At 40.7% G+C, this 27892-nt stretch overlaps 1 protein-coding gene across 3 annotated transcripts in view; it reads left to right on the top strand.

Moving 5' to 3' along the window:
• Positions 1–27892, top strand: part of LOC148357934 (syntaxin-1A-like) — a 142687-nt gene that overhangs the window by 98246 nt on the left and 16549 nt on the right. For all 3 annotated transcript variants that reach the window (XM_088344967.1, XM_088344969.1, XM_088344968.1), the window contains exons 4-7: positions 8645–8719; positions 11029–11102; positions 12255–12363; positions 26522–26595. In XM_088344967.1, the coding sequence (XP_088201093.1) occupies positions 8645–8719; positions 11029–11102; positions 12255–12363; positions 26522–26595 (332 nt within the window). The remainder of the gene's footprint in view (positions 1–8644; positions 8720–11028; positions 11103–12254; positions 12364–26521; positions 26596–27892) is intronic.

Genomic DNA, 27892 nt, shown 5'->3' with positions numbered 1-27892 from the left:
TTAAATTTAGGACTCAAAATTATCTAATGTAAAATAAGAAATAAAAATCCCTAAAATGAGCAAAATTAGCTAATAACTAACAGTTTATTTTTTGTATTTTTTTCAAGAAATATTTTTTTTTCCAAATTTTTAAAAATCTGCCATTATATAATTTTGTACATTTAAAGTATTGTTATTCTTATCCTTTCTTATTTAGTCAAAATATAATTTGATATTAATTATAGATTTATTTTTCTTATTTTATTCTTGATTATTTTGAATTATTTTATAATATTAGTCTAATATTGCTGTATTTTTCACCTAGGATGTAAAAGGAAAAAAATCTGCCATCATATTATTTTGCTCAATTTGAATATAAATGTATTTATTTTTTTTATTTCAAAAATAAATATTTCAAAAAGGATGTTGAAAATAATTCAATCTGGATCAAATAAACTATTTTCTTAAATTTAGGACTCAAAATTATCTGATGTAAAAATGAAATAAAAATTCCTAAAATTAGCAAAATTAACACGGTTTACTATGTTTTTTGTATTTTTTCAAATAAGAAAAAAATGTTGTAAACAATACAAAATCCTCTAAAACAAAATTATATAAGTGCTAATTTTAAGTATTATTTTTCTTATACTTTCTTATTTAAAAAATATATATATCTGAAAAACCCCGAGACCCTACTGAGGATAAGCGGTGCAGATAATGGATGGATAGACAAACAACCTCTATCCATCCATTATCTGCTAAACAAACAGATCAACAATATCTTATTAGACCGGCTGCAAGATCAGATCTTACCTTTCAGATAGGACACATTGTGTTAAATATGGTGAGCCCTTTAGTGTTACCTGTGGTGTTCCGCAAGGTTCAATACTTGGACCCTTCTTTTTAGCATTTACATGCTTCCTTTAGGAAATATTATTTGCAAGTATAATATCAGTTCTCTTTGCTGCGCAGATGACACTCAACTATATCTTCTATACAGTGGAAATTTGTAAGCCTGCCTCACTGAGATAACAAGATTCAGATTCAGATTCAGATTCAGATCTACTTTATTGTCATTCTAGTACACGTGTATACAGAACGAAATGTCGATGCATCTGACCCCCACAGTTTCCTTGAATGTACAGATATAAATAATGTTGTATTGTATTTTGGCTACGTATAGTATTTTACCATAGTGCCGATAGTGCAAGAAGAGTAGCTAACCAGATGTGCAAAATGGGCAGTCAGGTTAACAAGTCAGGTACACAGTAACATTAACACTGTAACAATAACGCTGTAATTACAATAGTGCAGAGAGCAATGTGCAAGGAGTGGCAAGCTATAAAAAAAAACTGCCAGTAGTGCAAAAAGTCAGATTAGCAGCCGTTTAGATTTAAGTTAACTATATGTTAGATTGACCATTTAACAGTCTAATGGCCAGGGGGACTAGACTATTGCGGAGCCTGGTGGTCCTGCACCGCACACTGCAGTACCTCTTCCCAGAGGCTAGCAGAGTGAACAGTCCATGATGGGGGTGAGAGGGGTCCCCGGTAATGTTTTTAGCATGGGATAGGCAGTGCTTCTGGCCAATGTCCTGAATGGAGGGAAGTGTAGTCCCGATTATTTTCTCTGCTGTCCTCGTTACCCTCCTCACACTACCCCAGTCGGTAGCGCTGCAGCCTCCACACCACATAGAGATCTAGCTGGTTAGGATACTCTCTATTGTGCCCCTGTAGAATGTAATGAGGGAGGGTGGGGGCAGGTGGGCTCTCCTCATCCTCCGCAGGAAGTACAGGCGCTGCTGTGCCCTCTTAACCAGTGATGCAGTGTTCACGGACCAGGTGAGTTTGTTTGTAATGTGCACCCCTAGGAACTTGATACTGCTGACAACCTCCACAGCCTTGTTGTTGATGCAAAGTGGGGCATGGTTGGGCTGGTTTTTCCTAAAGTCGACAATGATCTCTTTAGTTTTGTCGACATTCAGGACCAGGCTGTTGTCCCTGCACCAGCCCACCAACTGCTCCACCTCCTCTCTGTAGGCCAGGTCGTTGTCATCCCTGATGAGGCCCACCACTGTTGTGTCGTCAGCATACTTCACGATGTGGTTTGTGGCGGACCTAGGGGCGCAGTCGTGTGTCATCAAGGTGAACAGCAAGGGGCTTAGGACGCAGCCTTGGGGGGAGCCCGTGCTGAGGTAGATGACATCTGAACTGTTCTGACCTATCCGCACTGATTGGGGTCTGTCACAGAGGAAGTCCAGCAGCCAGTTCCGCAGGGGGGTGTTGAAACCCAGGAGTCTCATTTTGTCTATCAGATGTTGTGGGATGATGGTGTTGAATGCTGAACTGAAGTCCAGGAACAGCATCCGCACATGGGTGTTCTTCTCCTCTAGATGTGTCAGGCTCAGGTGAAGCGCAGAGGAGATGGATGTCACTCAACTTCTTGCTAATTATTGGTGTATCAAAATGCCATGACATGTTCTCCAAAACTGCTCTAAATATAAATGTAACATCACCCAGAGCGACTCAGTCAAAAATGTAGATGTTACATTTGACCCCAATCTGTCCTTCCAAACACACGTTGAGAATAACACTAGAACAGCTTTCTTCCATTATCGCAACATTGCTAAAATTCAGCCTATGCAGTCCCAGTCCGATGCTGGGATTATAATTCATGCGTTTGTTACCTCCCGTCTCGATTACTGTAATGTACTACTCTCCGGTCTCCCGAAGTCCAAAATCAAGAGCCTGCAGCGGGGCTTTTGACTAAGACAAGAAAGTTCAATCACATTACCCCGATTTTAGCTAACTCTCATTAGCTCCCCATTGTGGAAAGCTCTGCCCCCTGAAATTTGATCTGCAACCTCAGTGGAACTGTTTAAATCTAGGCTAAAAGCACACGTCTATTCTATAGCTTATGAATGACCTGTATCTCATGTTGACGATGTCTGTGTATTGATAATCGTTTCTCCGGCGCCGTCACGAATGGCAGCCACTCCAGCAGCTCCCGTGTTATTTTCGATTGTTCTCAGTTATTTTCGATTGTTCTCAGCTTAGGGATGCTGCTGGAAAAGTGAATTTCCCTTCGGGGATGAATAAAGTATCTATCTATCTATCTATCTATCTATCTATCTATCTATTGTTGATGCCTTTGCAACATTCATTGCAGCATGGTCATCCTGGAAGGGGGATTACCTCATGTGCTGTCCCTTATCATGGTTTCTTCATTTTCCTCATGTTGAGGTTTTTGAGTTTTTCCTTGCCCTCATGTAGGTTTTAGATCAGGGGGTCTGTGGTTTGCAATAATCGGTGGTCTGTGCAGCCCTTTTAGTCTGCTTGTGATTTAGGGCGTCACAAATAAACATGACTTGATTTGACTTAAAAGATGGTAAAATATGAAAAAATATTTAGCTTTAAATAAGAGAAAATATCAGTACAAAAATGACCGTTTATGCATGTTGTTTTTAAATTGTGCAGACATTCTGCAACATTCTTTTATATTATATTTTATTGTATTTGTTTGTCTTGAGTTATTGCCATACTCTACGTTGTCCCAGATTATTTCAAAGTGTTGGTGTGACTCTCCAAAAGGTGTCAGGCAATTCCATCCATTGAATATAACACTTCTTGTCACACTTGTCCTCATTAGGACCTCGAGTGAGCCCCGTCGTCTTTGGGCGAGAGACTGGGTCACACTGCAGACGTGTCACCAGCCAATCACATGCCACCGTTCACACTTGTTCATGTCTTTGGCCCAATTTGTCCCCATGTATCTTTTCAATCGTGTAGAAAACCAGAAGCAAGATTCCAACCTTTTGCCTGTTTAGTAGACATTCGAACATTGTTCAACTTTGGACTAATGGAAAAAAAGTAAATAGGAGAAAGTCCATCCATCCATTATCTGCGCCGCTTATCCTCAGTAGGGTCATGGGGGCGCTGGATCCCATCCCAGCCATATGGGCAGTGGGAAGCGGACACCCTGAACTGGTTGCCAGCCAGTTGCAGGTCACACAGACAGACAACTCACTTGCCCATTCACAGCTAGGGACAATTTGGACGCCAAATTAACCTGACATGCATGTTTTCGGAATGTGGGAGGAAAACCAGAGTGCCCGGAGACAACCTACGCAAGCACCAAGAGAACATGCAAACTCTACACATGAAGGCTGGTAGCTGGATTTGAACCCATAACCTCAGAACTGTGCCGTGGATGCGCTAACCACTTATTCGCCGTCGCGTCTTCGCTACCTCACGTTTTGTATTATACAATTATATTCCGCAATCTGTTATCCCTGATTGAATAATACGGCGATTGTGGACCGGTAGAGTGTATGTTTGTCAGGCCTGGCATATCTTTTTTTTCCGGGTTTTTCCACCAAATAAATGAACTTCACTCGTGCAACCGTGATCCAATTGTACCAAGCTTATGAGCGCGGGCAGGGAGGCACTTTTGTCAGGCCTGGCGGCTCTTTTTTGCTGTATTTCCACCTATAATGAACTGCACTCTTGAAACCACGATCTATTATCCCTGAGTGTGTACTGGTCCGAGCAGGGACCGGCAAAATGCACTTATGTAAGGCCTATTGGCTCATTTTCTGCTGTTATTTCAGCCTAAAATGAACTGCACTTGGCAGAAATCTCTTATCCTCGATGACATATTTCTGTGAGCCGGAACCAGCAGAGCGCACTCTTGTTGGGAGGCGTGCTTTTCTGCCCACCAAAAAGTGAACTGCACTCGTGCCACTGTGATCCGTCATCACCAATCACAAATTACTGCGAGCGAGGGAAGTCCGGCACCTTTGTCAGGCATGGCAGCTCTTCTTTGCTGTTATTTTCACCTCAAATTAACTGCGCTCTTGCATCCGTGATCCATTATCCATAATACTGCTGCATACAGGGACCGGCAGATTTTTTTATGCTGTTATTTCAGCCTAAAATTAACTGCACTTGCAGCAAACCATTATCCCCAATGAAATATTGCTACGAGGGGGGACCACCAGAGCACACTGTTGTTTGCATTCGTGCGGCCACCACACATTATCCTCAAGACCACCTTATGCAAGCAGAGACCAGCAAAACACATGTTTGTCTGGCCTGGCAACGCTTTTTGCCATTCTGTCCACCCAAAAAGGACAGAACCTGTTTGTTTGTGATATATTTTCCTCGGTCGACTATTTCCCAGGGTAGGAGTCAACAGAGTGCATTTTTTCTCTTGGTTTAGGGTATTATAGAGGTCTAAATATAATGGAAGCTAGAGCTCTTGTTGGCGATAGAAAGGAGTGGAGAGGTGTGAAAGGATAGTGGGATTGTGGACGCATTCTTGAGGATGGGCTGGACACCCGTATGATGCGGCAGGGGTAAACCAGTGAAAGCTGTCGGGCCCTGCTGTTGAACAAAAGAGTGTGTTGTGTCACCCTGACCCAAGTGACATGGCCGCTTTCTGGTGTCCCATTTCATCTGGAGGGATGAAAGCATGACCAACTTGGGTGCAGAGGTGCCTAATTTGTTTGGGTGTTTGGGCAATTGGGTTGGCCATGGTCCAAAAATATTTAAATGTTTTTCTTTTTTTTCTATTTATTCCCCTTTGATTTTCTTTGTTATTGTATGTGTGTGTCTTGCTGTCGGTCACCCCTCTTGAGGGATATGACCAAGGTAGATAGATAGATAGCTAGTACTCCCTTTATCTCACTGCAATGTGGGCCCACGTTTCATTGTCTCCAGTAGACTATTAATGACAGCAAAGGCGTGGAGAGCAAATTCGCGTCATGTGTGTCCGCTCTTTTTTTCAGTTATATTTTGGCAAGAATGAACAGCACCCGTGTAGCCGCAATCCTTTAACCACAGTTGACTGGTACTATAAGCGGGAGGCGGCAGAGCACATGTAAACAAAAACTTCTCTGCAGCTTTCTGGGTTCAAGGTGAAAATTATAGTCTTAATAACAACGAACATTGTTACATAGCATTAGCGTCAATGACGTTAGCATTAGTTCATGGCTGCTGCGATGCTAGAATAAGTGGCTACATCATGAAAATTGACTTTAAGCACAGACTGACAACTCCCGCTAAACAAACAGAGTGTAAAGGCATTCTAACGATCTTTCAGGTTTTTTTATAACTCATTTCAATCCTCATGATCTGTTATTGTCAGATTGTACACCCTTGTGTTTCGCTTGGTGGCTACGACAAACTTCAGACAAACTTTTGTAGATTTCAAAATAGTTCCAAAGGACATAAAAAAATTTTATTTTGGGGACAAGCACTACTGCATCAACTTTAACTTCGATACATTCAGTTATGTTTACGGGTTTTTGTTTGAGCCATCGCCATTTCTTCATAGTTTGATTCGTTTTTCGTTCTTCTTTTCCTGTTTGTGCTCCGTCTTTGAAAGGATAAACCACACAGACAAACATTTTCGTTATCATTGTTATCAAATCTCCATGGTTTTAGACATGCCCAAAAGTGACATGGTTATTGTAGTAAATTTGGAGAATTTCCTGTTAATCGCCCAGGTTTACGTTGTGTGTTTTTCACTCAAATCACCACTTAATCTACGTGTCACACCGATCCCTTCACCGCCTTTGTTGTCAAGGCACCAATGAGGAAACAACTTTGGACAGCTTCCTGGCCTGTTTCGGGAGAACCAGTCCATTCCATGATGTTGTCGGCCCAGTTCTTTTTCGATCCTTCTCTCCTCCCGCCCCCTTGGACTGTGCCCTGGAGAATGATCTTGGTCAGTCCTGATGATCTTGTGACCTGACCATACCGCTGAAGTTCTCGTCTGCGCACAGTTGACAACAGTTCTCTATAGGGTTACTTAATAATATTACTCAGTCTTTAATTTCATCTTAAAAATATCTGTGTATTATTTTTATTGCAATATCCGTTGCAGCCTGGTCATCCTGGTATGGGGATTACTTCATGCGTGGTCCCTTCTCAAGGTTTCCTCATTTTCCTCATGTTTAGGTTTTTAAGTTTTTCCTTGCCCTCATGTAGGTTTTAGACGAGGGGGTGGTGTAATAAAAGTTTGTAGTTTGCAATAATATGTGGTCTGTGCACCCTTTTGAGACTCCTTGTAATTAAAGGCTATGCAAATAAACATGACTTGACTTTAATTGACTGCAATTAGTCGCTACTCCCCTGAAAACAAGAAGCAGGTTGAATGGGATCGCCGATAAGTTTATTGTTTGCTCAATTTCCACGGTAAAAGATGCTGGAATGAGATAGGACAGTTCTCCAGGGAAATGATCGCTGTCGCTGTTTTTCTGTTGTGCTGTCATAAATTTTTCAACAAAATCAGTCATCTTTCTGAAACATAATTACTATCCTTGCTTCCCCCAATTCCCTATTAGATCTTAGTAAATGGCAAACTCATTAGTGCTAAGTGAAGGAAGTTTTTTATCTCAGTTGAGAAACTTAAAGTATATAAACATTAGCGTTATAGTGTTATATTTAGGCTTGAGAGTAACCGAATATACATATGTAACGAGGTATGTAGCTAGGATACAAAAGAAGGGTAATTGTACAGTTACAGAAAAAAAACATAATCAATTTACAGATATATTTAGTAAAAATACGAATGACTTTGAAAGATTACGATTGTATTTAAAAGTAAATTAACGTATACAGAATGTCCCGATAGACGAAATCGGTCTATCATAATTTCAATCACGGACACTCGAGAGACAGCGAGAGCGCCCATCGTGGTAACGTTTTGAAGATTGTACAAATCACCAATGCATACACCGTGTAGCAGGTAAAAGCACTTTTGTTTGTGTCTGTTTTCTTTTATTTCCCCTTCAATGTAACAATCATTTTGTTGAATTGGTGTGAGCCTGCAGTTTGGTGATGGCAGCGCAGTTGCCCACTACTGATGTGATTCGGGACATTTAGTAAATATCATTGTCTTCTTTTTGTATTTTGAAGTGTTTGGTGTTCAAAATCACAATATGATCACTCTATTGTTATATTGTGAGAATTGGTTTACTTAGCCTAACAAATCAAGTAAAACTTGAACTTGAACACAATACTTCCCAGAGTTGGTAAGAAATTTAGAAAGTGAACAGAAAGTGGGTTTAAAACAATACTAGTTTCTTAACATGTTTCTAGTTTGAACTAAAACAGAGAATATAATAGAATAGAATATACCTTTATTATCATTGTTACAAAATGTGTTGAACATATTGTGACAACGAAATTGGACGTGGCACTCCAGGCTCACATGTTACTACATAATTATTTTGTGTTGTATAAGCATATTTTGTGTTTGAGTATTCCAAAAGCAATTAAAAGTAATCAAGGTATTTGGATTACATTTCTGATTACATTTTTCAACTGGGAACTGGATCACATTACATTTTTAAAGTAACCCTCCCAGCCCGGGTTACATTGGTGCTTGGCAAAAGGGGCCCTTTTAAATGAAAATATATTATATTTTTCTTTATCTTTGGTGTGTATGCTGCCTTCATGAACCCGTTTACTGCAACCTGACTTATCGGGAAATGGAGGTTTGATGTTAAAGCCGTCAATAGCAATAAAGAGGGTCAAGCCGGCTTGTATTTATTAAGTTGAAGCCAAACGCTTGCTGTTCCACTCGGATTTTTTTCCCTTCTCTTCTGAAGTGTTGCTACGCTGTGTCTGACTCATGTTTGTTTTTCGATGTTCCCCAGAAACAAAAGCCGACCTGGAGGTTCTAATGGCAGACATTAAGAAACTGGCCAACAAAGTGCGCTCCAAATTAAAGAGTGAGTTGTGTCTTTGATTTCCTGTGACGTGTTCATTAATACTTAAGACATGTTAATTAAGACAAATCTTTGTTTATGTTGTAGGGGTGGACAGTACTTGTGTTTTTGGTATCGCTCCATACCAATTAAATACTGGGTAGTATCGGTCGATACAGATCCGATACCGTTACTGTTTGCTTGAAAATCTCATGATCATTGAATATTTGAACCTTTCTCCTCTTGAGTTAGTTTATAATTACAATAAAACAGCCTAAAAATGTCGATTTGTATTAAATAAATATAGCGTAAACCTTAACAGTATTTACAAAATATTCCAAACTGTTTCAGAACAAAAGTCAGGAGAGTCAAACCAAAAAAAAGCAGGAAGTCAACGAAAATGCAAATATAATTGTCATGATTGCCGATTCAGAGCAACTGCGACTACTTAATTGGCGCCAACAGCCCGGACAGCTGATTGGCTGATGTACTCCTTTTAAACCCCCGACTTCCAAGAGATGAGATTCCTGTCAGATCGTTATGCTAACTGTTGCCTCCAGCTCAGTAAGCTCTTCCGTCAGACTCTGTTCCTGCCTTGCTCTTCTCTGCCTGATCCTCGTTGCCAACCGTTTTCTGGACATGACTTTGCCCGTTCTGCCTGCCTTTTACCCGATCTATTTAGCCCCGTTACCTGAACCTGACACAGCCCTTGCTCTCCAGTCCCGGCTAGCGACTTGTAATTCCCGCCTGTCTTCGACCCTCCTCGCTAGACACGGAAGTGCCACTTCCGCGTCTCCTGCTCCTCTTGTCTGTCAGCCATCGGATCATGCAATCAAGCCTTGCTCTCCCTCTTTATTAATAAAAACTGAGAAAACAGCGCTATCGGGTCCTGTGTCCATTTCTGGTCTGTGACAGGAGGCAGGCAGGTAACGGGGCAAAACAGACCGGGTAAAAGGCAGGCAGAACGGGGCAGAGACAGGTCCGGAAACAGGTTGGCAACGAGGATCAGGCAGAGAAGATCAGGGCAGGAACAGAGTCTGACGTAAGAGCTTACTGAGCTGGAGGCAACAGTTCGCATAACTATCTGACAGGGATCTCTTGGAAGTCAGGGGTTTGAAAGGAGTACATCAGCCAATCAGCTGTCCGGGCTGTTGGCGCCAATTAAGCAGTCGCAGGTGCTCTGAATCGGCAATCATGAAAATAATACCTTTCATCGCAGAATACTTTCAAAATGAAGTCAAAGTGCAAATGGTTTTAACAATACAATGTAAAAACCTTAAACATTGTAACAAATGTAAACACTTCAATGACAACAACGGTTTCCGATTTTATAGAGATTCAGAACCAAAAATGCAGCAATGTAAAGAAATGCAAATACTGTATTACAATTAAGACAACTAAAAGACCATATTTCCCGGACTTTAAGGAGAAACCCAAACCCGCAAATTTGTCAGAGTTTGAAAGTGTGCCTTATAATCATCCCGTGCTCCTTTTTTACAGCCGAAAATCTGGGTAATAAATTCTCCAATGCTTAATAGTAATGACATGCTTCTACAACTGAATCAATTAATTTAAGTTCTGAAACCAGTCTTCCTAATGTTTATGTTCTGTGAAATAAGATTTTTATGTCTCTGTTTAATCTCATGAGCCTTATAGTTTGTTGCGCCTTATATTTAAAAACAAATATTTCCCAAGGGGGTATTTTTGAAGGACCGTCTTATAATCAGGTGAGCTTTATAGTCTTGTAATGTCATCTCTGCAACCCTTTGAGACTTTTTTCCAATTAAAATAAATGTGACTTGGCTTGGAATATACGATACCTTAGCACTGCACGATATTTTGAAAATAAAATCAGGAGTGCAAAGAAAGTGTGACCCCAATTGGATCGAATTTGAAAGTTATAATGTATGTATAATTGTATGACACACTAAAAATATGATTATAGTGATATCAGCATTTGGATCGACCCTTACTGGTGGGTGGTTGCATCCCTTAGCCACTAGGGTTGTTGGCGCACCATTTCCTGTGGTGTGTTTTGGGCAAGTACACCCTGGTGGCGCCCATCCCTCCCCTAGGCCAACAAATGTATCCTCTCGGTCTCAAACTGCGGACTTTGTGCGTCTAAGGCGAATGTGCTACCACTGCACTATGAAAACATGAACGTTGGTCATAAGTATTTATTCTTTTTATCGTTTATCAAATACACTATGAGATTATTGTATGACTAAATTTCAATTTGCAAAACCAGGCATGCATGCATTTTTCTATGAATGTTGAAAATCACCATATTTTTTTTATTAGAAATGTCTCATGTCTGTATTTTTATGTTCTAGGCATTCAGCACATTATCGAGCAGGAAGAAAGTCAAAACAGGTCATCAGCTGATTTGAGGATACGCAAGACGCAGGTACATATGTTGCTAACGCAGTATTGTGATATCATCCTATAACATCTTTCTTTTCGTCTCAAAAATATTCTTTGTTTGTTTCTTGGATATGTAAGATGATATAGTTCTTCTGACGGTAATTTTATTTAGTTGTTTATTGTTAAGTTTAAACTTTAGTTCGACACTGAAAATAATGCAAGAAGACATGAATGGATTTTGAACTTGCAAGGAGGAGCGGGAGAAGGGCTCCCAGATAAGAAAAAGTCCATCCATTCCTAAAGCTCTCGTCTAAGCCCCCTTTTTTATTAAATCTTCAAGGTTACAAAAAACAGATCATATCTAAAGGGTGTGGAAATCACAGAACAGCAATATGATTGGCCAACAGTTACAATGATGCAATACGCAAAATAATAAGCAACATTGAGTCCAAATAAGAAACTGGTATCCCATGAAATCTCCTTTGCACTCATCTAACAGTAACAAATGTATCTCTTATCAAATGTATTTTATAAAACATGAGCAGTGGTTAGCGCATGTGCGGCACAGTTCTGAGGTCATGAGATCGAACCTTCCTGTGTGGAGTTTGCATGTTCTCCCCGTGCTTCTGTGGGTTTCCTCGGGCACTGCTGTTTCCTCCCACATTCCAAAAACATGCATGTCAGGTTAATTGGCTGGTCCAAATTGTCCCTAGGTGTGAATGAGCGAGTGAGTTGTCTGTCTCTGTGTGCCCAGCGACTGTCTGGCAACTGGTTTAGGGTGTCCCCTGCCCACTGCCTGAAGATAGCTGGGATGGGACTTTCCAAATATTAGGTCCACCCGTAAAACGTAACAGCCTTTCTGCAGATAAAAAGACACGACTCTACTCTATTTTGATATATGTAATTTTGTACAATATCTATATATGGGTTTTTGGTCTTTCCCAATTTTTATGTCAGAGAAATTTGTAGAAAAAATATGGTGGTTAAATATAAGGTTAAGATAACATGTTTTCACAAATTGTTTCTACTTAGAATTTCAAAAGTGAGCTGGCAAGGACATTTTGAAAACCAAAACTTTAAAAACCACACATTTAGCGCAAATATGTGGTTGACCTTGTTGATATGCTTATAAATGACGGGGTTGGTTCGGAAATATTTGATATGAAGCCTCAATAATGATGTGTGTGTGGTACAGCACTCCACATTGTCCCGCAAGTTTGTGGAGGTGATGTCCGAGTACAACACCACTCAGTCGGACTACAGGGAGCGCTGCAAGGGTCGTATTCAGAGGCAACTGGAGATCAGTGAGTATGCAAAGTCACCACCTTAAACCACACCTACTGTCAATCTCATGTGTTATTCTTATGATGCATAAATACAAATAGATAAATTAGAAGGGGATGGGCGAGTTCCTCCATGAAAGTTCGGTATCGACTGGAGATAATGGATCGCAACTAAAACACTGCAGTGCATTTCAGGTGGGTCACAATGGAAAGCTTCATTGGATTGAACATAACCCCCCAAGAGTGCTCTCAGCAATGCTCCACTGGGGATAATGGGTCGTGGCCACAACCATGCATTTCATTTTAGGCAAGCATGAATGGCACATCCCCCAACAAAATGGCCTTCTGCCGGTCCCTGCTAATGCAATATCGGATTGGGGATAATGGATCGCGGTCCTACGAGAGTAGTTTGTTTTAGGTTTAAAAATAGCCCAAAAAGAGCCACCAGGCTCAATAAAAGTGCACTATGTTGGTCCCCACTCACAACAATATGGGATTGGGAATAATGGATCGCAGCTGCACAAGTGCAGGAAGTACAGTAACGGCAAAAAAGTGCAACCGGTCCTGACAAAAGGTTCTCTGCTGGTCTTTGTTTGCAGCAATATGCGATTGAGGGTAATGGACCACAGCAGCTTGAGTAGAGCTCACTTTTAGGGGAGGCACAACAGCAAAAATAGCTGCCAGGCCCAACGAAAATGCACTGCGCCAACGTCATTTGCTGCAATAGGGGATTGGGGATAGTGGATCCCGGAATATATTTTTTAACCTGCAATGCACTGAGGTGCAAAGCACAAAGTAGCGAGGATTACAGTATTTCCCTTTTATTTAATTGCTTTTTATATACTAGTGTTGTTGTTCTTTGGTTTCAGTATTGCCGTTTCTCAAGACTCTGGTAGCATATTGGTATCGTTCTGCACATCTTTTCAAACGAACTGCTTACACATTGGGTTTCTCCCATCGTCAATTGATCAGGCGTGCTTTGAATGAATGAATAAAATAGCTGGGCACCTAGATGTATTCTGTACTTGATCAGGGTTTGGGAACCAAGTGGAGTAGATGTCAATCAGGGACAGGAGAGGGCAGACAATGATGCACTGTGCTGCTTTTGCTGTCCTTTGCAGCTTCCCTCTGTTTACCTTGGTGCAGCTCCCGTACCAGACAGAAACGCAGTATGTCAGCATGCTCTCATTGGATGAGCGGTAGATGAGCGATGGCAGGCCACCTTCAAACAACTACACCTTCTGCAGCCCCACCCGGCAAAAGCACGCACGCGCCATACACGTGACAAAGTGTTAAACATTATTTTTCACGCCATCTGCAGACGTAGATCAGCCAGGTTCGAAGGTGCGAGCGCCACCTGTTATCTCGCGAAGAAGGCGGGTCTTCCAAATAGTTGCCGGAATGACATCACTGTGGAGAAACGAGCACACTCATTTGGTTCTTTCCCTCGAGAACCGGCGGATCCGTTTGATTTGATTTGTCAGCTTGCCGAGCCACAGGGGACTTTAGCTGAGCTCACCTGTCGCAAGGGACGAGATTAGACACCGAGACGAAACGGAGACGGCAGGGGAGACGGAATTACAAACACTGGGAGAAGCCTTGAGCATTCAAACACAAATCGAAGACCCTTTTTTGCTACTTAGAATTGGTTATGTGAAAAATGTTTCTTTGGCAGAGCCGCTAAATTGCAGATTTGTTCTCCTTTGAGATGTAGTTTCATAAAAAGGAGGAAGATAATGGAAAGAAAGTCCTCACTTTCAACTCCTTCAACTGTCGAGAATATAAGTTTAAAAGTATGAAAAGTTTATACTTTAGTAGACACTAAGGAAGACATCAATTACTGTTAAACTTGCAGGCAGAACAGGAGAGGACTGTACAAAAAAGTTTAACTTTGCAAAATTTTAAATCTGTCCTATGAGCCCCAGTGTGTAATATTCGACCAATCGATGGCATGGTATTGTCTAATGTGAACAAAAACCAGTGGCACGGAGCACAACGTAGCAGCAAGTTGCCCAACAAACATGACGGCAACCTCTAGGTAGGGATTTCACTTTGTAAAAGAAATACCAATTTCATGATTTATGATTTTTTGTTTGTGTAGAAAATAGCATTGGTATGACAGTTCATGTATTTTTGCCTAGTTTTCAAATGAATGTTTTTTTGTTTACTGAATGAAGGTTTTTTTTTTGTACCACTAAGTGGCATTAAATATTACACACTGTCCCTTTAGGGTCTTCACATGAGCCCTTTTCTTTTTATGACATACAAAAAGCAGATCCACAGTAAATGGGGTTGTAATCAAAGAACCCACTGCACTCTTCATTGTTTTCTGCATTTTAATTGGCTAAACAGTCTCCCTGCTTAATACTATGTTATGCAGTACTTTTTTGCAAAAAATAAAATAAAACTTTTATTTGGTACTTTTTTTTGCTAAGCAAATGCTTGAGCCCGTAAAAACCGCTCATTGTTTGTTGTCAATTTATAGACGCTTCCCGACTTACAAACGAGTTAGGTTCCAGACGATTGTAAGTTGAATTTTTTTGTAAGTTGATTCACTGTTATATTTTTTATGTTTGAGGTTTATATAAGTATGTTTAAGGCTTGTACAAGTAACCTGTATTTTTTGTTCTGAAAAATAATCTTTAAATAAAATAATATGCACCATAAAGATAAATAGAGTTAAGTTTAACTTACTTTTGGAAGATGAGCTTCAACAGTTAGGCGACTTCCTTCTTCGTGGTAAAAAAGTGGCCCAAAAAAAGCGTTCTGACCATTTTCTCAACCGCATCATGGTTTCTTATTCCACTTTTGTTTCAAAAGAAACGACTCGCCTCTTCTTTACACTATGCACCAACCATATTGAATGGTTGCACAAAATATAAAACACTAAAAACATCATAGTTCTCAGTGCGCTGGAGATAGTGTAGGCGTAGAATGTGAGGTGCGCATAAATTATGTCAGTAGGGCGCTGAAAGTCAGAAGAGTTGGTGCGAGAGTGTACGGGAGTGCGAGAGTTTAGTTTCGGACATACTTCGGTGTGTTTACAATAGACGGGTGCTGACGGTTGTCGCTCTCCAAAGAGACTGTAAGTGTATTTTTTCATAAACGAGGATTAATCCATTACCCCCATAAAAGGTCACGCTATATTGGTGGCAGCGGTCGGATTACGAGCAGGTGAAGGAGAGATATTTACACACGGACTAGGAAGAGGAAGCAGATTTTTTTTACTTTTGGGTGGATGCTGGGTGACCTCTCACAGCGCCACATGCCGGTAGCGGCGGAAAGAAGCACTACAGTACTGTCCTGTACTCGGAAAAAGGTGCACATTATACAAAATCTAATTTACAGCAATGTCCGGATATTTTTCGACATTCTGAAAAAAAATGATGGTATCTACCGTTTCACGCAAGTCAAATGGTCGTAAGTAGGGGAGCGTCTGTAAACAAAATATTTATTTTTATAATAATAGTGAAAAAAAAAGGTTTCTACGTCTCAATTTTTGCCTATCACGGGTTCTTTTAGGAACGTTATCACGAGGGATTTTTGTAATGAAAATGACAAACAATCATGGCATCCTATGCAATCATATTTGCCGGTTATCTAATATTAAAAACTCAATCAACTGTAGCACATTCAACGTTGGGTCATAATTCCGTTTTGCAATGTCAAAGAAAATGAGACAATGTTGGATCATGTGAACTGAATACTATGCTTTGATTCAATTACTTACAAGTAAGTAAGCTTTGCTATCCGGCATGTGGGGTGGTACGGTGTTATCTTGGATTTGCACATCAAAGGTTGCCGTGACAAACCTTCCCCGGGGGGCCGCCAGACCGGAGCCAGGAGACAGGGTGCCTGAGATACTGCAGTTCAGTTTGCTGACCAGAGGAAAAGAAAAGTTACCTGGAGCCAGCTAAACAGGCAGCACAGGACCAAATCCAAAAAGGTTCTGACCCAGTCACAGCTTATTAAGCAACCAGAACCTGGCTGGCCAGTGCCCACCTCTGATCAAGACAGCGGCCAACCCGGTGGGACACAGCCAACAAACTCAAAGAACCCTTCACACAGCCAACGACACGGCCAACGAAACACTGCATTCCACTGTCCTTGTTCCGACCAGGTCTCCAGACCGCTCGAGGACATCCAGACTGGGCCTTCAAAGAACAATAACCACATTCTATTTTATGGGACTAGGTATTTATATTGGTGTGAGGTTAAGGGGGTATTCTATCAGGTTACAATAACGTAATAATGCTGGTTTCTATCAATATGGTGCCAATTGAGATCTTTCTGTGTTCCATTTTTTTTATTTTTGTTTTGTTTTCTATTCAAATTTCTTCAGTAGATTGTTAGTAAAAGAAACCTCCATAAATCCGAGAGTGTGTGTCTTGATTAAAGTATATTGAACTACCAAAAACGGTAAAAAGAATTCACTTAAAGTTGTGTGTAGCCAATCCTTCAAATCATGAGACTGAAAAGGTTTACCATTCTGTTTCCCTGATATACAGTAGTTATCTCAAAAATGAATGTGGTGCTCCAACAAGGCAAGACACGTTTAAAAAGAATAAACTCGATCTTCAGTTAAATTGGTTAATCGATTATTTGTTCAAAAAAATTTAAAACCACCCATTAATGCTTCGCAACTTTCAGTAACCCCCACGACAAATGAGGGTTGACTGTATTATAGCATTAAAAAGACAAACTGTAGTTGTGTAACTGTTCTTTTTGAGATTGTGCTCCCTGAATGCCAAACCACGGTCTTTAAATGTTTTACATTCCTTTTGATTATGTATTTTTTTAGCTTTTAATAATAATCTTTGAAGTAACATGGGTGCAATTTCTCATAAAAGGGTTCTAAAAAGTATCAGAAGCAGTGACCGATTGCTATATGTACTGTACGTTCGATGCCACAGCGTGCAATGGATCAATAGGCGAACAGTCTCACCTAGATGTCGCCCATGTCAGACAGCAGTATCGATGTGTCCTCTTTTGCCTTGCTTTTCCCGATACCAACTTTATTCCTGTATAACGTGCACCCCGAGATTTTGATCAGAAATCGGTATCAAAAGCTGTCTCCTATTTCTCAGCCCAAATTTTGGTTGCAGCCAGGAGAGCACCGAAATCTATATACATCAGAAAATGCATAGGTTCTATTTAGTTATCGTACTTTTGTTAGTCAAGGTACCAGAGACTATGCTAACTTTGTTACAATAACAACTAAACTCTATTCTAGCCTTCTTTTCTATTCTAAGCACTGTGTGTGACAAATTTTTGTCATTGTAACATGTGAAATGCACAACGTAATTAACATTTGTCTCTGGTACCGTGACTAGAGATAGTGTTATAATGACATAAAAGTAAATGCCTTTTTGTATGTCATCCACATCTCTGGTTCTGAACTGGTCTGACTTCAGGAACCACCATTCCTCCCTAAAGATAAGCTGCAAACCTATTTAAGAAAAAAATTCTATTCCTCAAGTTTATCCGATGAAATAATTGTGCAGTTTCAAGCAGACATGGTATAGCAAAACATATATACTTATACATTTATACTGCCTACATTGCATATAAGCAACCCCTGAAAACTGCTCTAAAATAGCGCCATACAAAAATAAATTCAAAATATTGATAAAAGCGTGTATCTAAACATGTATGTAATTAATAAAGCTTTATACTATGGTATAAAGCTAAAAAGTATAACATTGTTAAACTATTTACTTCCTGCAGAGCTTCTTTGGCTGACACTCGTAAACCATTTTTGTATTTAAAAATCATTTCCTTCTTCAACTCGATCATTGTAGTCAGTTTTCCACTTTTCCTTCCCCTTAACATTACATTTCTTGGGGCCAATTGTTCTGGGCAGAAAATGCAAATAAAACTGACAAAATCAGGGTAAAATGAAATGTTGTCCATTTCAAGCGTGCCGATTGTCTGAACTGGTTGAAGAGATTGAACAGTGCATTATCGCCATCCACTGTTAAGGCATGTAAATGACCCGCAGTGTTTTATTCTTTTATAAGAATAAAATAATCATTTTCCCAGTGAAAAGGGCTGCGACCCACTTTTGGGTCCTGACCCACCAGTTAAGAAACACTTATCTACATCACTGTCATGATGACTGATTAGGATCACTTGTGCCCGCTCGTTGGCGCCAGCCGCTGCGGGCTACCTGATTGGTTCCCTGTCTTTTTTAAGCCCAGTCCTTTCACTCGCCTGTTGTCAGTCCGTCAACGAACCTCTGTTCCTACAAGGCCAGCACTTTGACTCTGACTCCCGTCGGTCCCGCTTTTTGCACCCGTTTTCTACCCGTCCTTTCCTGATTTCCCCGACCACGTTTTGCTCTCCCGTCCCGGTTCCGGAGGACCCACCCTCGCATTCGGAACAGGCTCTGGTCCCGTGGGCGGCTTGCTTCCCGCGTCCAGCGAGCACCGGATCGCCGGCGCTGCCTTTCCTCTATATCTAAATAAATATGTAAGAAACGTTACGCAATTGGGTCTCCCCTTTGTGCTGGTCGCGATACTGGTTAGCTAGTGGTTAGAGTTGAGTATTTTTACCACCGTGACCTGGGTTTTAATACCAATATTTTCAGTGTACAAGGCGCTTCCAAACGTTGCAGTTTTTGTCGTCTAAAAAAGTACACATTATACACAAATAAATATGGTACTCACATACTGTTTGTTTCGTTTCAGTGGGGAGGGGCAAACGTTTGGGGGCATGACTTCAGGTTGTGAGAATGAACGAGTGACTATTTGTTCTCGAGTGTCTTCCGCAGGCTGATTTTCCCTGCCGGGGATATAAAACGAATTTTTAAATAATGCATCAGCGCTAACCGATGGAGACGGTCCTGCGAGGTTCTGCGTTCTCCAGCTCGGGGTTGGGGTTGCCATGGTAACTAACAACAGCCTCCCTCTGTGCTTTTGTGGGGCTTTAGGAGTAAGATGGAATGGACATGGGCTGGTGAAAGTGGGCTTTTGTGCGAAAGGTTTTTGGGGTTAACCTCCTCGGAATGATGCGCACAAAAATAAGGTTTAAGGCGAGGAAGGTTGTGGAAATGAGGGATGACATAATAAAGGTTGTGTTTGTGTGTATTTGTGCGAAGGCTCATGTGTGATTGTCGCCCAGTGGTCATGAGTCACTTGCTCCGTCCTCCAACTCAAGCTGCGACCCTCCTCATGTGGAAAAGGCAATGACATGGGGGATTTAAAGCCGTCCCGAAGGACTTTATTAAGGGAGGACAGGAGTCGCATAAGGAAAAGTATAGAAAAAACGTCAAATACGGAACAACAAAACAGGACAGTGATACCCCTTCATATTCCTTCCAGGATTGTGTTTGCAGCATGATAGCAGCATGATATTGAATGATTAAAAACTAATCTGTAATTTCCCGTCCTCCCAAGTGAACCCTAAATTCAGTCCCAGTGCCTTGCAAAACCCCCGAGAACTTTTTTACATATTGCCATATTTCAGGCTTCGAACTTAAAGGTAAAAAAAACTAAAAATATGTTTCAAAAATCAAAAATCATGTGAGACACAGACGTAAAAAGAATCAAACTTATTCAGCATTTTATATTGTGCTGAAAAAATGAAAAGTAGGCATTGTAGAAATAAAGAGGGGAACCTTTGATTTAATACTTTGTCCAACATCATTTTGTTGCGATTACAGCCAGAGGTCTTTTTCAGTAAGTCTCTGTGAAATTTGCACATCTGGCAATCCAAACATATTGCCATTCTTTCTTTCAACAAGGCTCAAGTTCCTTAAGGTTTATTGGTGACCATTTGGGCACAGCATTTTTCAGATCTTCCCACAAATGTTCTATATGTCACGGTTGCCCATCGCCCTCTCTCGGCCCCGCCCGTTTGGCACCAGCTGTGGCTCAGTGCCTGATTGGCTTCCCTCCTATTTAAGCTCAGTGCTCTCACCCACCCCTTGTCAGTCTGTCAACGAACCTCTCCGGTATTGATTCTGCCTGTCTCATCCTGTCTGATATCTGACTCCAGTCTCCAGTATCGGGTATCGATCCCGTCTGTCTCATCCTGTCTGTTATCTTGCTACGGTATCCGGTATCGATTCCACCTGTCTCATCCTGTCCAATATCTTGCGTCAGTCTCCAGTATCTGTTATTGATCCCGTCTGTCTCTTCCTGTCTGATATCTGACTCCACTCTTCAGTACCCGATATCGACCCGGTCTGTCTCGTCCTGTCTGATATCTGACTCCAGTCTCCAGTATCTGGTATTGATCCTGGCTGTCCCGTCCTGTCCAGTATCTACCCCATCTGTCCGGTATGTGCTCGTGTATCTGGTATCGATCTCGTCGGCCCCTTGCTTCCTGTTTTTCCAAGCCGGACTTCTGTCTCACTTCTTCCGCCCGGCGATCGCTGAATCACTCGCGTTTGTGTTCACGTGCATGACTGCCCCATTCCCTTAAAATAAAGCTTGTGTGAAAACGTTTTGCAACTGGGTCCTCCTCCTGTTCTGGCTCTGACACTATAGGATCGAGGTCAGGACTTTGCCTTTACCATTCTAACACCATTATCTTCTTAGTTCAAAACCATTGTTGATTTTGCTTGACATTTATGGTCGTTGTCCTGCTGGAATGTGATCCTGTGCCCTATTCTCAGGTCTCTTGCAGATTCCAACAGATTTCCTTCCTGAATCGCCCTGTATTTGGTTACATCTATCTTCTTGTTAACTCTTCCCAGTCCGTGTTAAAGAAAAGCAACCCCAGTTCATGATGCTGCAACCACCTTGTTTGACAGTTGGGAGGATGTTTTCAGGGTAATGTGCAGTATTACTTTTACACCAAACCGAACGCTTTGCACTCGGCCGCAAAAAGTACAATTTTGTCTCATCTGACAAGAGCATCTTGTTCCGGATGTTATTTGTGTCTTCCAGGTGGTTTCTTGCAAACGCCAATCGGACCTTTTAATTGGTACTCTTTCTTCTTGCCACTTTTCCATAAAGGGCATATTAATGCAGAGTACGGCTAATAGTTTTCTTATGCAAGGATTATTCAATTTCAGCCGTGTATGACTGCAGGTCGTCCAATATGATCATTTTACCTCTTAGTTGCTTCTCTGATTAGTTTTCTCCTTGTTTGGGCCAAAAGTTTAGAGGGATGCCCTGGTTTTGGTAGGTTTGTAGTGGTTTTATGCTCCCTCTATTTTTATATTATAGCCTGTGCAGTACCCCGGAAGATGTGTTAATGTGTACCTTCCCTAGACACTGTTGCTATTGAAAAAAATCTTCAAAGGCATGAAAGTGAGAATAAATATGGTGCATTTTGGTCACTATGAATGTCGGTTGTTTGTATACATCCTTGTGCTTTGAAGCACTCTCTGTGATTGCACTATTTGATACAACGACATCTAGTGGTCAAATATTACACAGGGTCCCTTTTAAGAGCACACATTCTGATCAAAAAATGATTTGGAACACTGAAGGAGGATCATGATGCTGACTTGCCGCTTCTCTGCAACAGCGCCCGTGAGAAGACGAATGGAGCTGAGCTAAGAAATTGTTGGACTCGGAAAGGAGGACGGGTCTGCTGGGGGCCCTTAAAACACAGGAGGTGCTGCCACCTCAGCTAAAACTGCAATATTGCCCAAGATTAGCTACATTATTTTCAGTGTTGGGAATAACGTAATACGTAACGGCGTTATTTTTTACCATAACGGGGTCATCTAAGTGCCAACAGCGGCGTGTCCGCTTTGGCACACTAGACGCGGCGCGGTTTTCCTATTTTCTCCGAGTTGTTTACGTCGCATCTTTTTGGATCCTGTCACCGCTCAAAATAGCAACTAGCATATAGTTCGAACAAAGTATCTAACAAGGCGCCGAAAGAAAAGGCATATGAGGGCTGATTTGCGAAAAATTTAAGCACCCCGACTCGTTTTGTTCGCGAATGTCTCTATCAGCTCTTGGAAGTGAACAAAGGGAGTCTGCTTTTCACCAATCAACAGCTGGTTCCCTCCCAAATGCCTATTTTATCTTCGGTCAAAATGCATTTTTGGGTGATTCTGTGTTGTTGACTGTAAATTTGTTGACCACAAAAAGGTTAAAAAATATTTTTTTTAATGTTATCTTTTTTGTAGATTAATAATTAGATTATATATATTTATTTATGTCTCATGTTTTTCAGTTTTAATATGTTTATATAAAAATGTAAGTTAATTGTTTTTCTTCTTTTATCTCTTTTCCATTTGTTTCTTTTTTCTCATTTTTTGTCCTTCCAGCCCAGCCCCCCCTTTTTTATTTTAAGTCAATCCGTGCATAATGTCACATAACATTTGGTAGTGTGGCGATTAAAGCAACAAAAACAACCCAAAGAGCCGTTTTGTACCCGAAAGAGCTCTTTTTAGTGAGCCAAGCCAAAAAAGCCAGGTCTTCAAAAATCGTCGTAATTCCCATCTCTTCAAGTTAACTCTGGTCAAAGAAGTGTGGTTTTCGTATTTGCTCAGAAAATGTCACATTTTTTGACATACAACTTGTTTTTAAAGCAACGGAAATAGTTTCTTTTCCTGGTAACTCATTACTTTTACTATAGAGTAACTATTTAGAAGAAGTAGGGAGTCACTATAACTGATTACTTCTTTAAAGTAATGTGCCCAACACTTCATGAACAAAATTGTGTTTACAGGCAATCAACAAAATAAAACTGCAAACCTAATTCCCCCATTCGAATGTGTAGCCAGTCGAATTCAAATTGGTGAAAGTTTTTCTTTCGCTGATGATGTCTGCCCTGAGTTCCGACACCAATTATTTTTAAATTGCTCCCTCCGCCGTCCAGGAGAGAAAGTCAGACGGCAAGAGAGCAAAATAGAGAGGCGCACACATTTACTTTTAATTACATTGAATGGAGTGGAGAAATGGTCATTAATCCGACTGGGAGGAGAGTTTCAAATGGGCACTCCATGAAACACTTAAACACAAAAAAAATAACCCAGTTTGAGCCTGGAATGGACTAATCCACCCCTTTAAAGCAATTGAATATGACTTTCTTGGTGGTTTTCTTACCAACTGAGCCTTATTGAGAAGTTTAAGACTTGTGTTTCTCCACTGCTGAGTCAAGACCCAAAAGTGAGTCACGGACCCCTTTTCAGTCGATCGAGGGCCTAATATGGAGGGTCAATCATACAGTAGATGGCTATAAAGCTGTGCTCGATTGTCCTGTTTAGTCAATAGGCGCCATCCCAGTTGTGTTCATGAATGACCACATCTCATTTTATTGTGATTTTGTTTGTTTTATTTCCCTTTTCTGCTCATAATATTGGGTCGCAAGAAAATTACTAACAAGGGGAAGGAAAAGTGGGGAAAGACAACAACACTCAAGTCGAAGAGGGAAATCATTACGAAATGGGAAAATAATGTAGTGTCTGCAATTAGAGCACTTGTTGAGGGTACTGTAAATGTTTTAAAAATGTTATAGCTTCTTCTTTTTTACCCATACATTTTTTTTTTTTTTTTAATTTACACACTTAGTAATTATCGTTGTGTAGGTACTCCATTTTTTATAGTTTGGGTACCGATTTATTTTAGTATGTGGTTGAGGAAAAAGCATTTTTTAAGGGGTCACTTTTATGTGATGTAGGCTTATATGCGAGTATATACAGTATTTGAAGTCGTTTTGGTTTGGCTGGTCATTTAGTACTTTTTTTTATAAATAGGGGAAATAGTTTCTACTATATCTGCTTTAAACTGCACAGTCCTTTCATTCGATGCATTTGAAATGTAGGATTTGTTTCTTGATTTGGGTCGCAGCTTGTCTTCAGGGTCCTCAAGTCAGATCAGTTGAGAACCTCTTTTTTATACTGAACTTCCTGTTTTACGAGGTTTTGTATGATAAAATGGAAATGTTTTGGAAGTGGTCCTAAAAGAACACCCAAATATTGGGAGTTTGTTTTTTTTATGCATCAATGACCTGTATTTCTATCGCAATACGTATGGATTTTAGGGACTTTGTTTTATCAATGTCATTTCAAAGAAAACAACCTACTTATGTTTCCCTTTTTTTGTTATATTTTTGAGATAAATGTTATATAGCCAATTTTGTTTACAATCTGTTCAACCACCTATTGATTAGTCTTCGGTACCAATACAAGAAACTCATACCACTAATACAAAATGTTTTCCCAAATTATTATTATCTTTTTTAATTGCATATATACGATACCTGGTTCTCACCCATCTTTAGGGTGGATAGTATGATTTTTGTATTATTAGTATTATTTTGATGTCACGGTTGCCAATGCCTGAGTGTTTTGACTCTGTCCAGTATCAATCCCGTCTATCTCATCCTGTTTGATATCTGACTCCAGTCCTCAGTGTCTGGTATCGATCTCGTCTGTCTCGTCCTGTCTGATATCTGACTCCAGTCTTCAGTGTCTGGTATCAATCCCGTCTGTCTTGTCCTGTCTGATATCTTGCTACAGTCTCCGGTATTGATCCCGTCTGTCTCGTCCTGTCTGATAACTGATTCCAGTCTCCAGTATCTGGTATCGATCCTGTCCGTCTAGTACTGTACGGTATTGATCCTGTCCGTCCGGTATCTGCTCGTGTATCTGGTATCGATCCTGTCTGTCCCGTCCTGTCCGGTATCGAGCCCGTCTGTCCGGTATCTGCTCATGTATCTGGTATTGATCTCGTTAGCCTCTGGCTTCCTGTTTTTCCACACCGGACTTCTGTCCTACTTTTTCTGCCCAGCGATCGCCAAATCGCTGGCGTTTGTGTTCACGCGCATGACTCCCCCACTCCCGTAAAATAAAGCTTATGTGAAGATGTTACGCATCTGGGTCCTCCTCCTGTTCTGATTTGAGGCATTGTTTCAGAAAAACAATTTTAAGGAGTCTGTAAAGAAAGAAATGGGTTATTTGTCAGTTTCATTTCAGGCGGAAATGCCCATATTTTTTGGGGACATTTCTGATTTAAAAAACAATAATAATTTGCTTTTTTCTCCAGGCCAATCACATAACTGAGCTCTCAGCAGTCAGTAATAGCAAAAAATGATTCCCCTACACTAATGATTCCACTACATAAACATTGCCCCAAAGTATTGAAGATTTTTGAATCTCATCTCATCTCATTAGCTACACCGCTTATCCTCAGTAGGGTCGCGGGGGGGGCTGGAGCCCATCCCAGCCATCTCCGGGCAGTGGGCAGGGGACACCCTGAACTGGTTGCCAGCCAATCGCAGGGCACACAGAGACAGACAACTCATTCGCTCATTCACACCTAGGGACAATTTGGACCGGCCAATTCACCTGAAATGCATGTTTTTGGAACGTGGGAGGAGTGCCCGGAGGAAACCCACGCAAGCACGGGGAGAACATACAAACTCCGCACAGGAAGTCTGGAGCTGGATTTGAACCCACGACAGGTTCCCATGACATGAACTGTGCCGCACAAGCGCTAACCACTGCGTCGCCGTGCTGCCAGATTTTTGAATATTCAATATATATATGTTAAAAATATCAGCACATTTACTGATGCTTGGCACTTACCCATCTCTATTTCCTGTAACATGCCGCTATATTCGGAGGGGTTTGTTTCAAAAGAAAAGAAATAGATTATGATGAGTCAGGGGATAAAAAAAACTACGATTTATCAGTTTCATTTCAAACACACTTTTTTCAATTCGCTTTTTTTTTTTTTTTTATATTGTTATCTTTTTTTCATACAATTCCAATACTCAACCCTCAAGTAGCCAATTGATACCAATACCAGAAACTGATACAACTACAAGATCAAATGTTTCCCCAAATTATTGTTTTTTTTTCTGAATATTTGAGTATTTCGGTTCATGTTCTTATAATTGGGACTCTATTTTGCGTAACATGACACTATTTCATTTTATATCAGGACCAGTTAGTTGGGATGTCGTAACACGTTTGGCTAAATTTGGCTAGATTTTTGTAAACAATGCAACTCAATTTTGCCGGTTATTTTTAGACACAATTTTAGGTGTTGTTTCATACAAAACCCAATACCAATAAATAATTCACCCAAATCTTAGGGGGCGGTATTTATGCAATAATAACCCAGAAGCCAGGTTAAAAGTAATAAAAATTATGGATTGGTCTCTTCTTGATCAGAACTGGGTTATTTTTCACCAATCTGAGTATGACCACAGCTTTGATTGAAAAATGTAATTGTCTTTTTCTTTGTGTGTTTTCCCATCCTAGCTGGCAGAAACACAACAAACGACGAGCTGGAAACCATGCTGGAAAGTGACAATCCTGCTATCTTCACGTCAGGGGTGAGAATGCTGACCTCAGTTGAATCATTTCAAATGTATTTTTCGTCAGACTACAAGGAAACAGATGTGATATATTTAAAATATCCTAAAACATTTTAAATTAAAATAAATATCAAGATTAGGAGAAATACTATAACCAATAGTATAATACCCGATTTAAAAAAAAAATGAGAGAGAGAGAGAGAGAGAGAGGGGGGGGAGAGAGAGATCTATGGATGGAGAGGTCTATAGAGAGATTCATATAGAGAACAACATTGGAAAGAGAGATGTGAAAAGAGAGAGAAAGAAAGAGAGAGGGAGAGAGAGAGAGAGAGAGAGAGAGAGAAGTCTATAGATAGATCTATAATATAGTCAGAAAAAAAGAGTGGGAGAAAAAGAGTGTGGGAAAGAGAGAGATTTATTGAGATAGATCTAAAAAGACAGAGTGAAAGAGAATGGGTAAGTGACATCTATGGAGCAAGAGAGACAGATTAGAGACATCTATGGGGAGAGACATCTATGGGGAGAGAGAGAGAGAGAGAGAGAGACTCGGAGGGAGAGAGAGAGAGAGAGAGATGTTTGGATGAAGAGCTATATACAGAGATCTAGTGAGAACAAGATAGGGAAAAGGGCGAGAATAGAATAGAATAGAATGGAGAGAGAGAGAGAGAGACCTATGGATGGATGGAGAGCTCTATAGAGAGATCTATAGTGAGAAGAAGGGAGAGAGAAAGAGAGAGGGAAGAGAGAGAGATCTGTGGATGGATGGAGAGCTCTGTAATAATAATAATAATAATAATAATAATAATTTCCTTGTATTGTCATTCTGTGTAACAATGTACACAGAACGAAATGTCGATTGCACCTGACCCGTTGTAGCGAGCCGATGCAGCCGCAGCCAACAGAGGGCGCCGCCGACCACTTTTTTAAGTCTTAGGAATGACTCGGCCGGGGCGCGAACCCGAACCTCCCAGTCTCAAAGCGGGCGCCTTACCATCTAGGCTACTGAGCTGGTGTAGAGAGAACATTGAAAGAGAGAGATGAAAAGAGAGAGAGAGAGAGAGTGAGAGAAAGACAGAGAGGGAGAGACAGAGAGTTTAATAGATAGATATATAGAGTGAGAAAGAATGTGTGAGAGAAAGAGAGATCCATGGAGAAAGAGTGAGAGAGAACAGGGAAGAGACATATCGATTGAGCAAGAGAAAAATCTAGAGACAGATTAGAGAAAAAGAGATCAATAGATAGATCTAGTTAAAAAGAGAGAGAGAGTGAGAGAAAAATATAGATAGATAAAGAGAGCGATAGCAATAATTGTCTG

This window comes from Urocampus carinirostris, chromosome 10 (assembly GCF_059441175.1).
Source record: "Urocampus carinirostris isolate Australia breed hairy pipefish chromosome 10, RoL_Ucar_1.0, whole genome shotgun sequence".
NCBI classification, from domain to species: domain Eukaryota; kingdom Metazoa; phylum Chordata; class Actinopteri; order Syngnathiformes; family Syngnathidae; genus Urocampus; species Urocampus carinirostris.
This window is presented reverse-complemented; position numbering and strand designations above follow the sequence as displayed.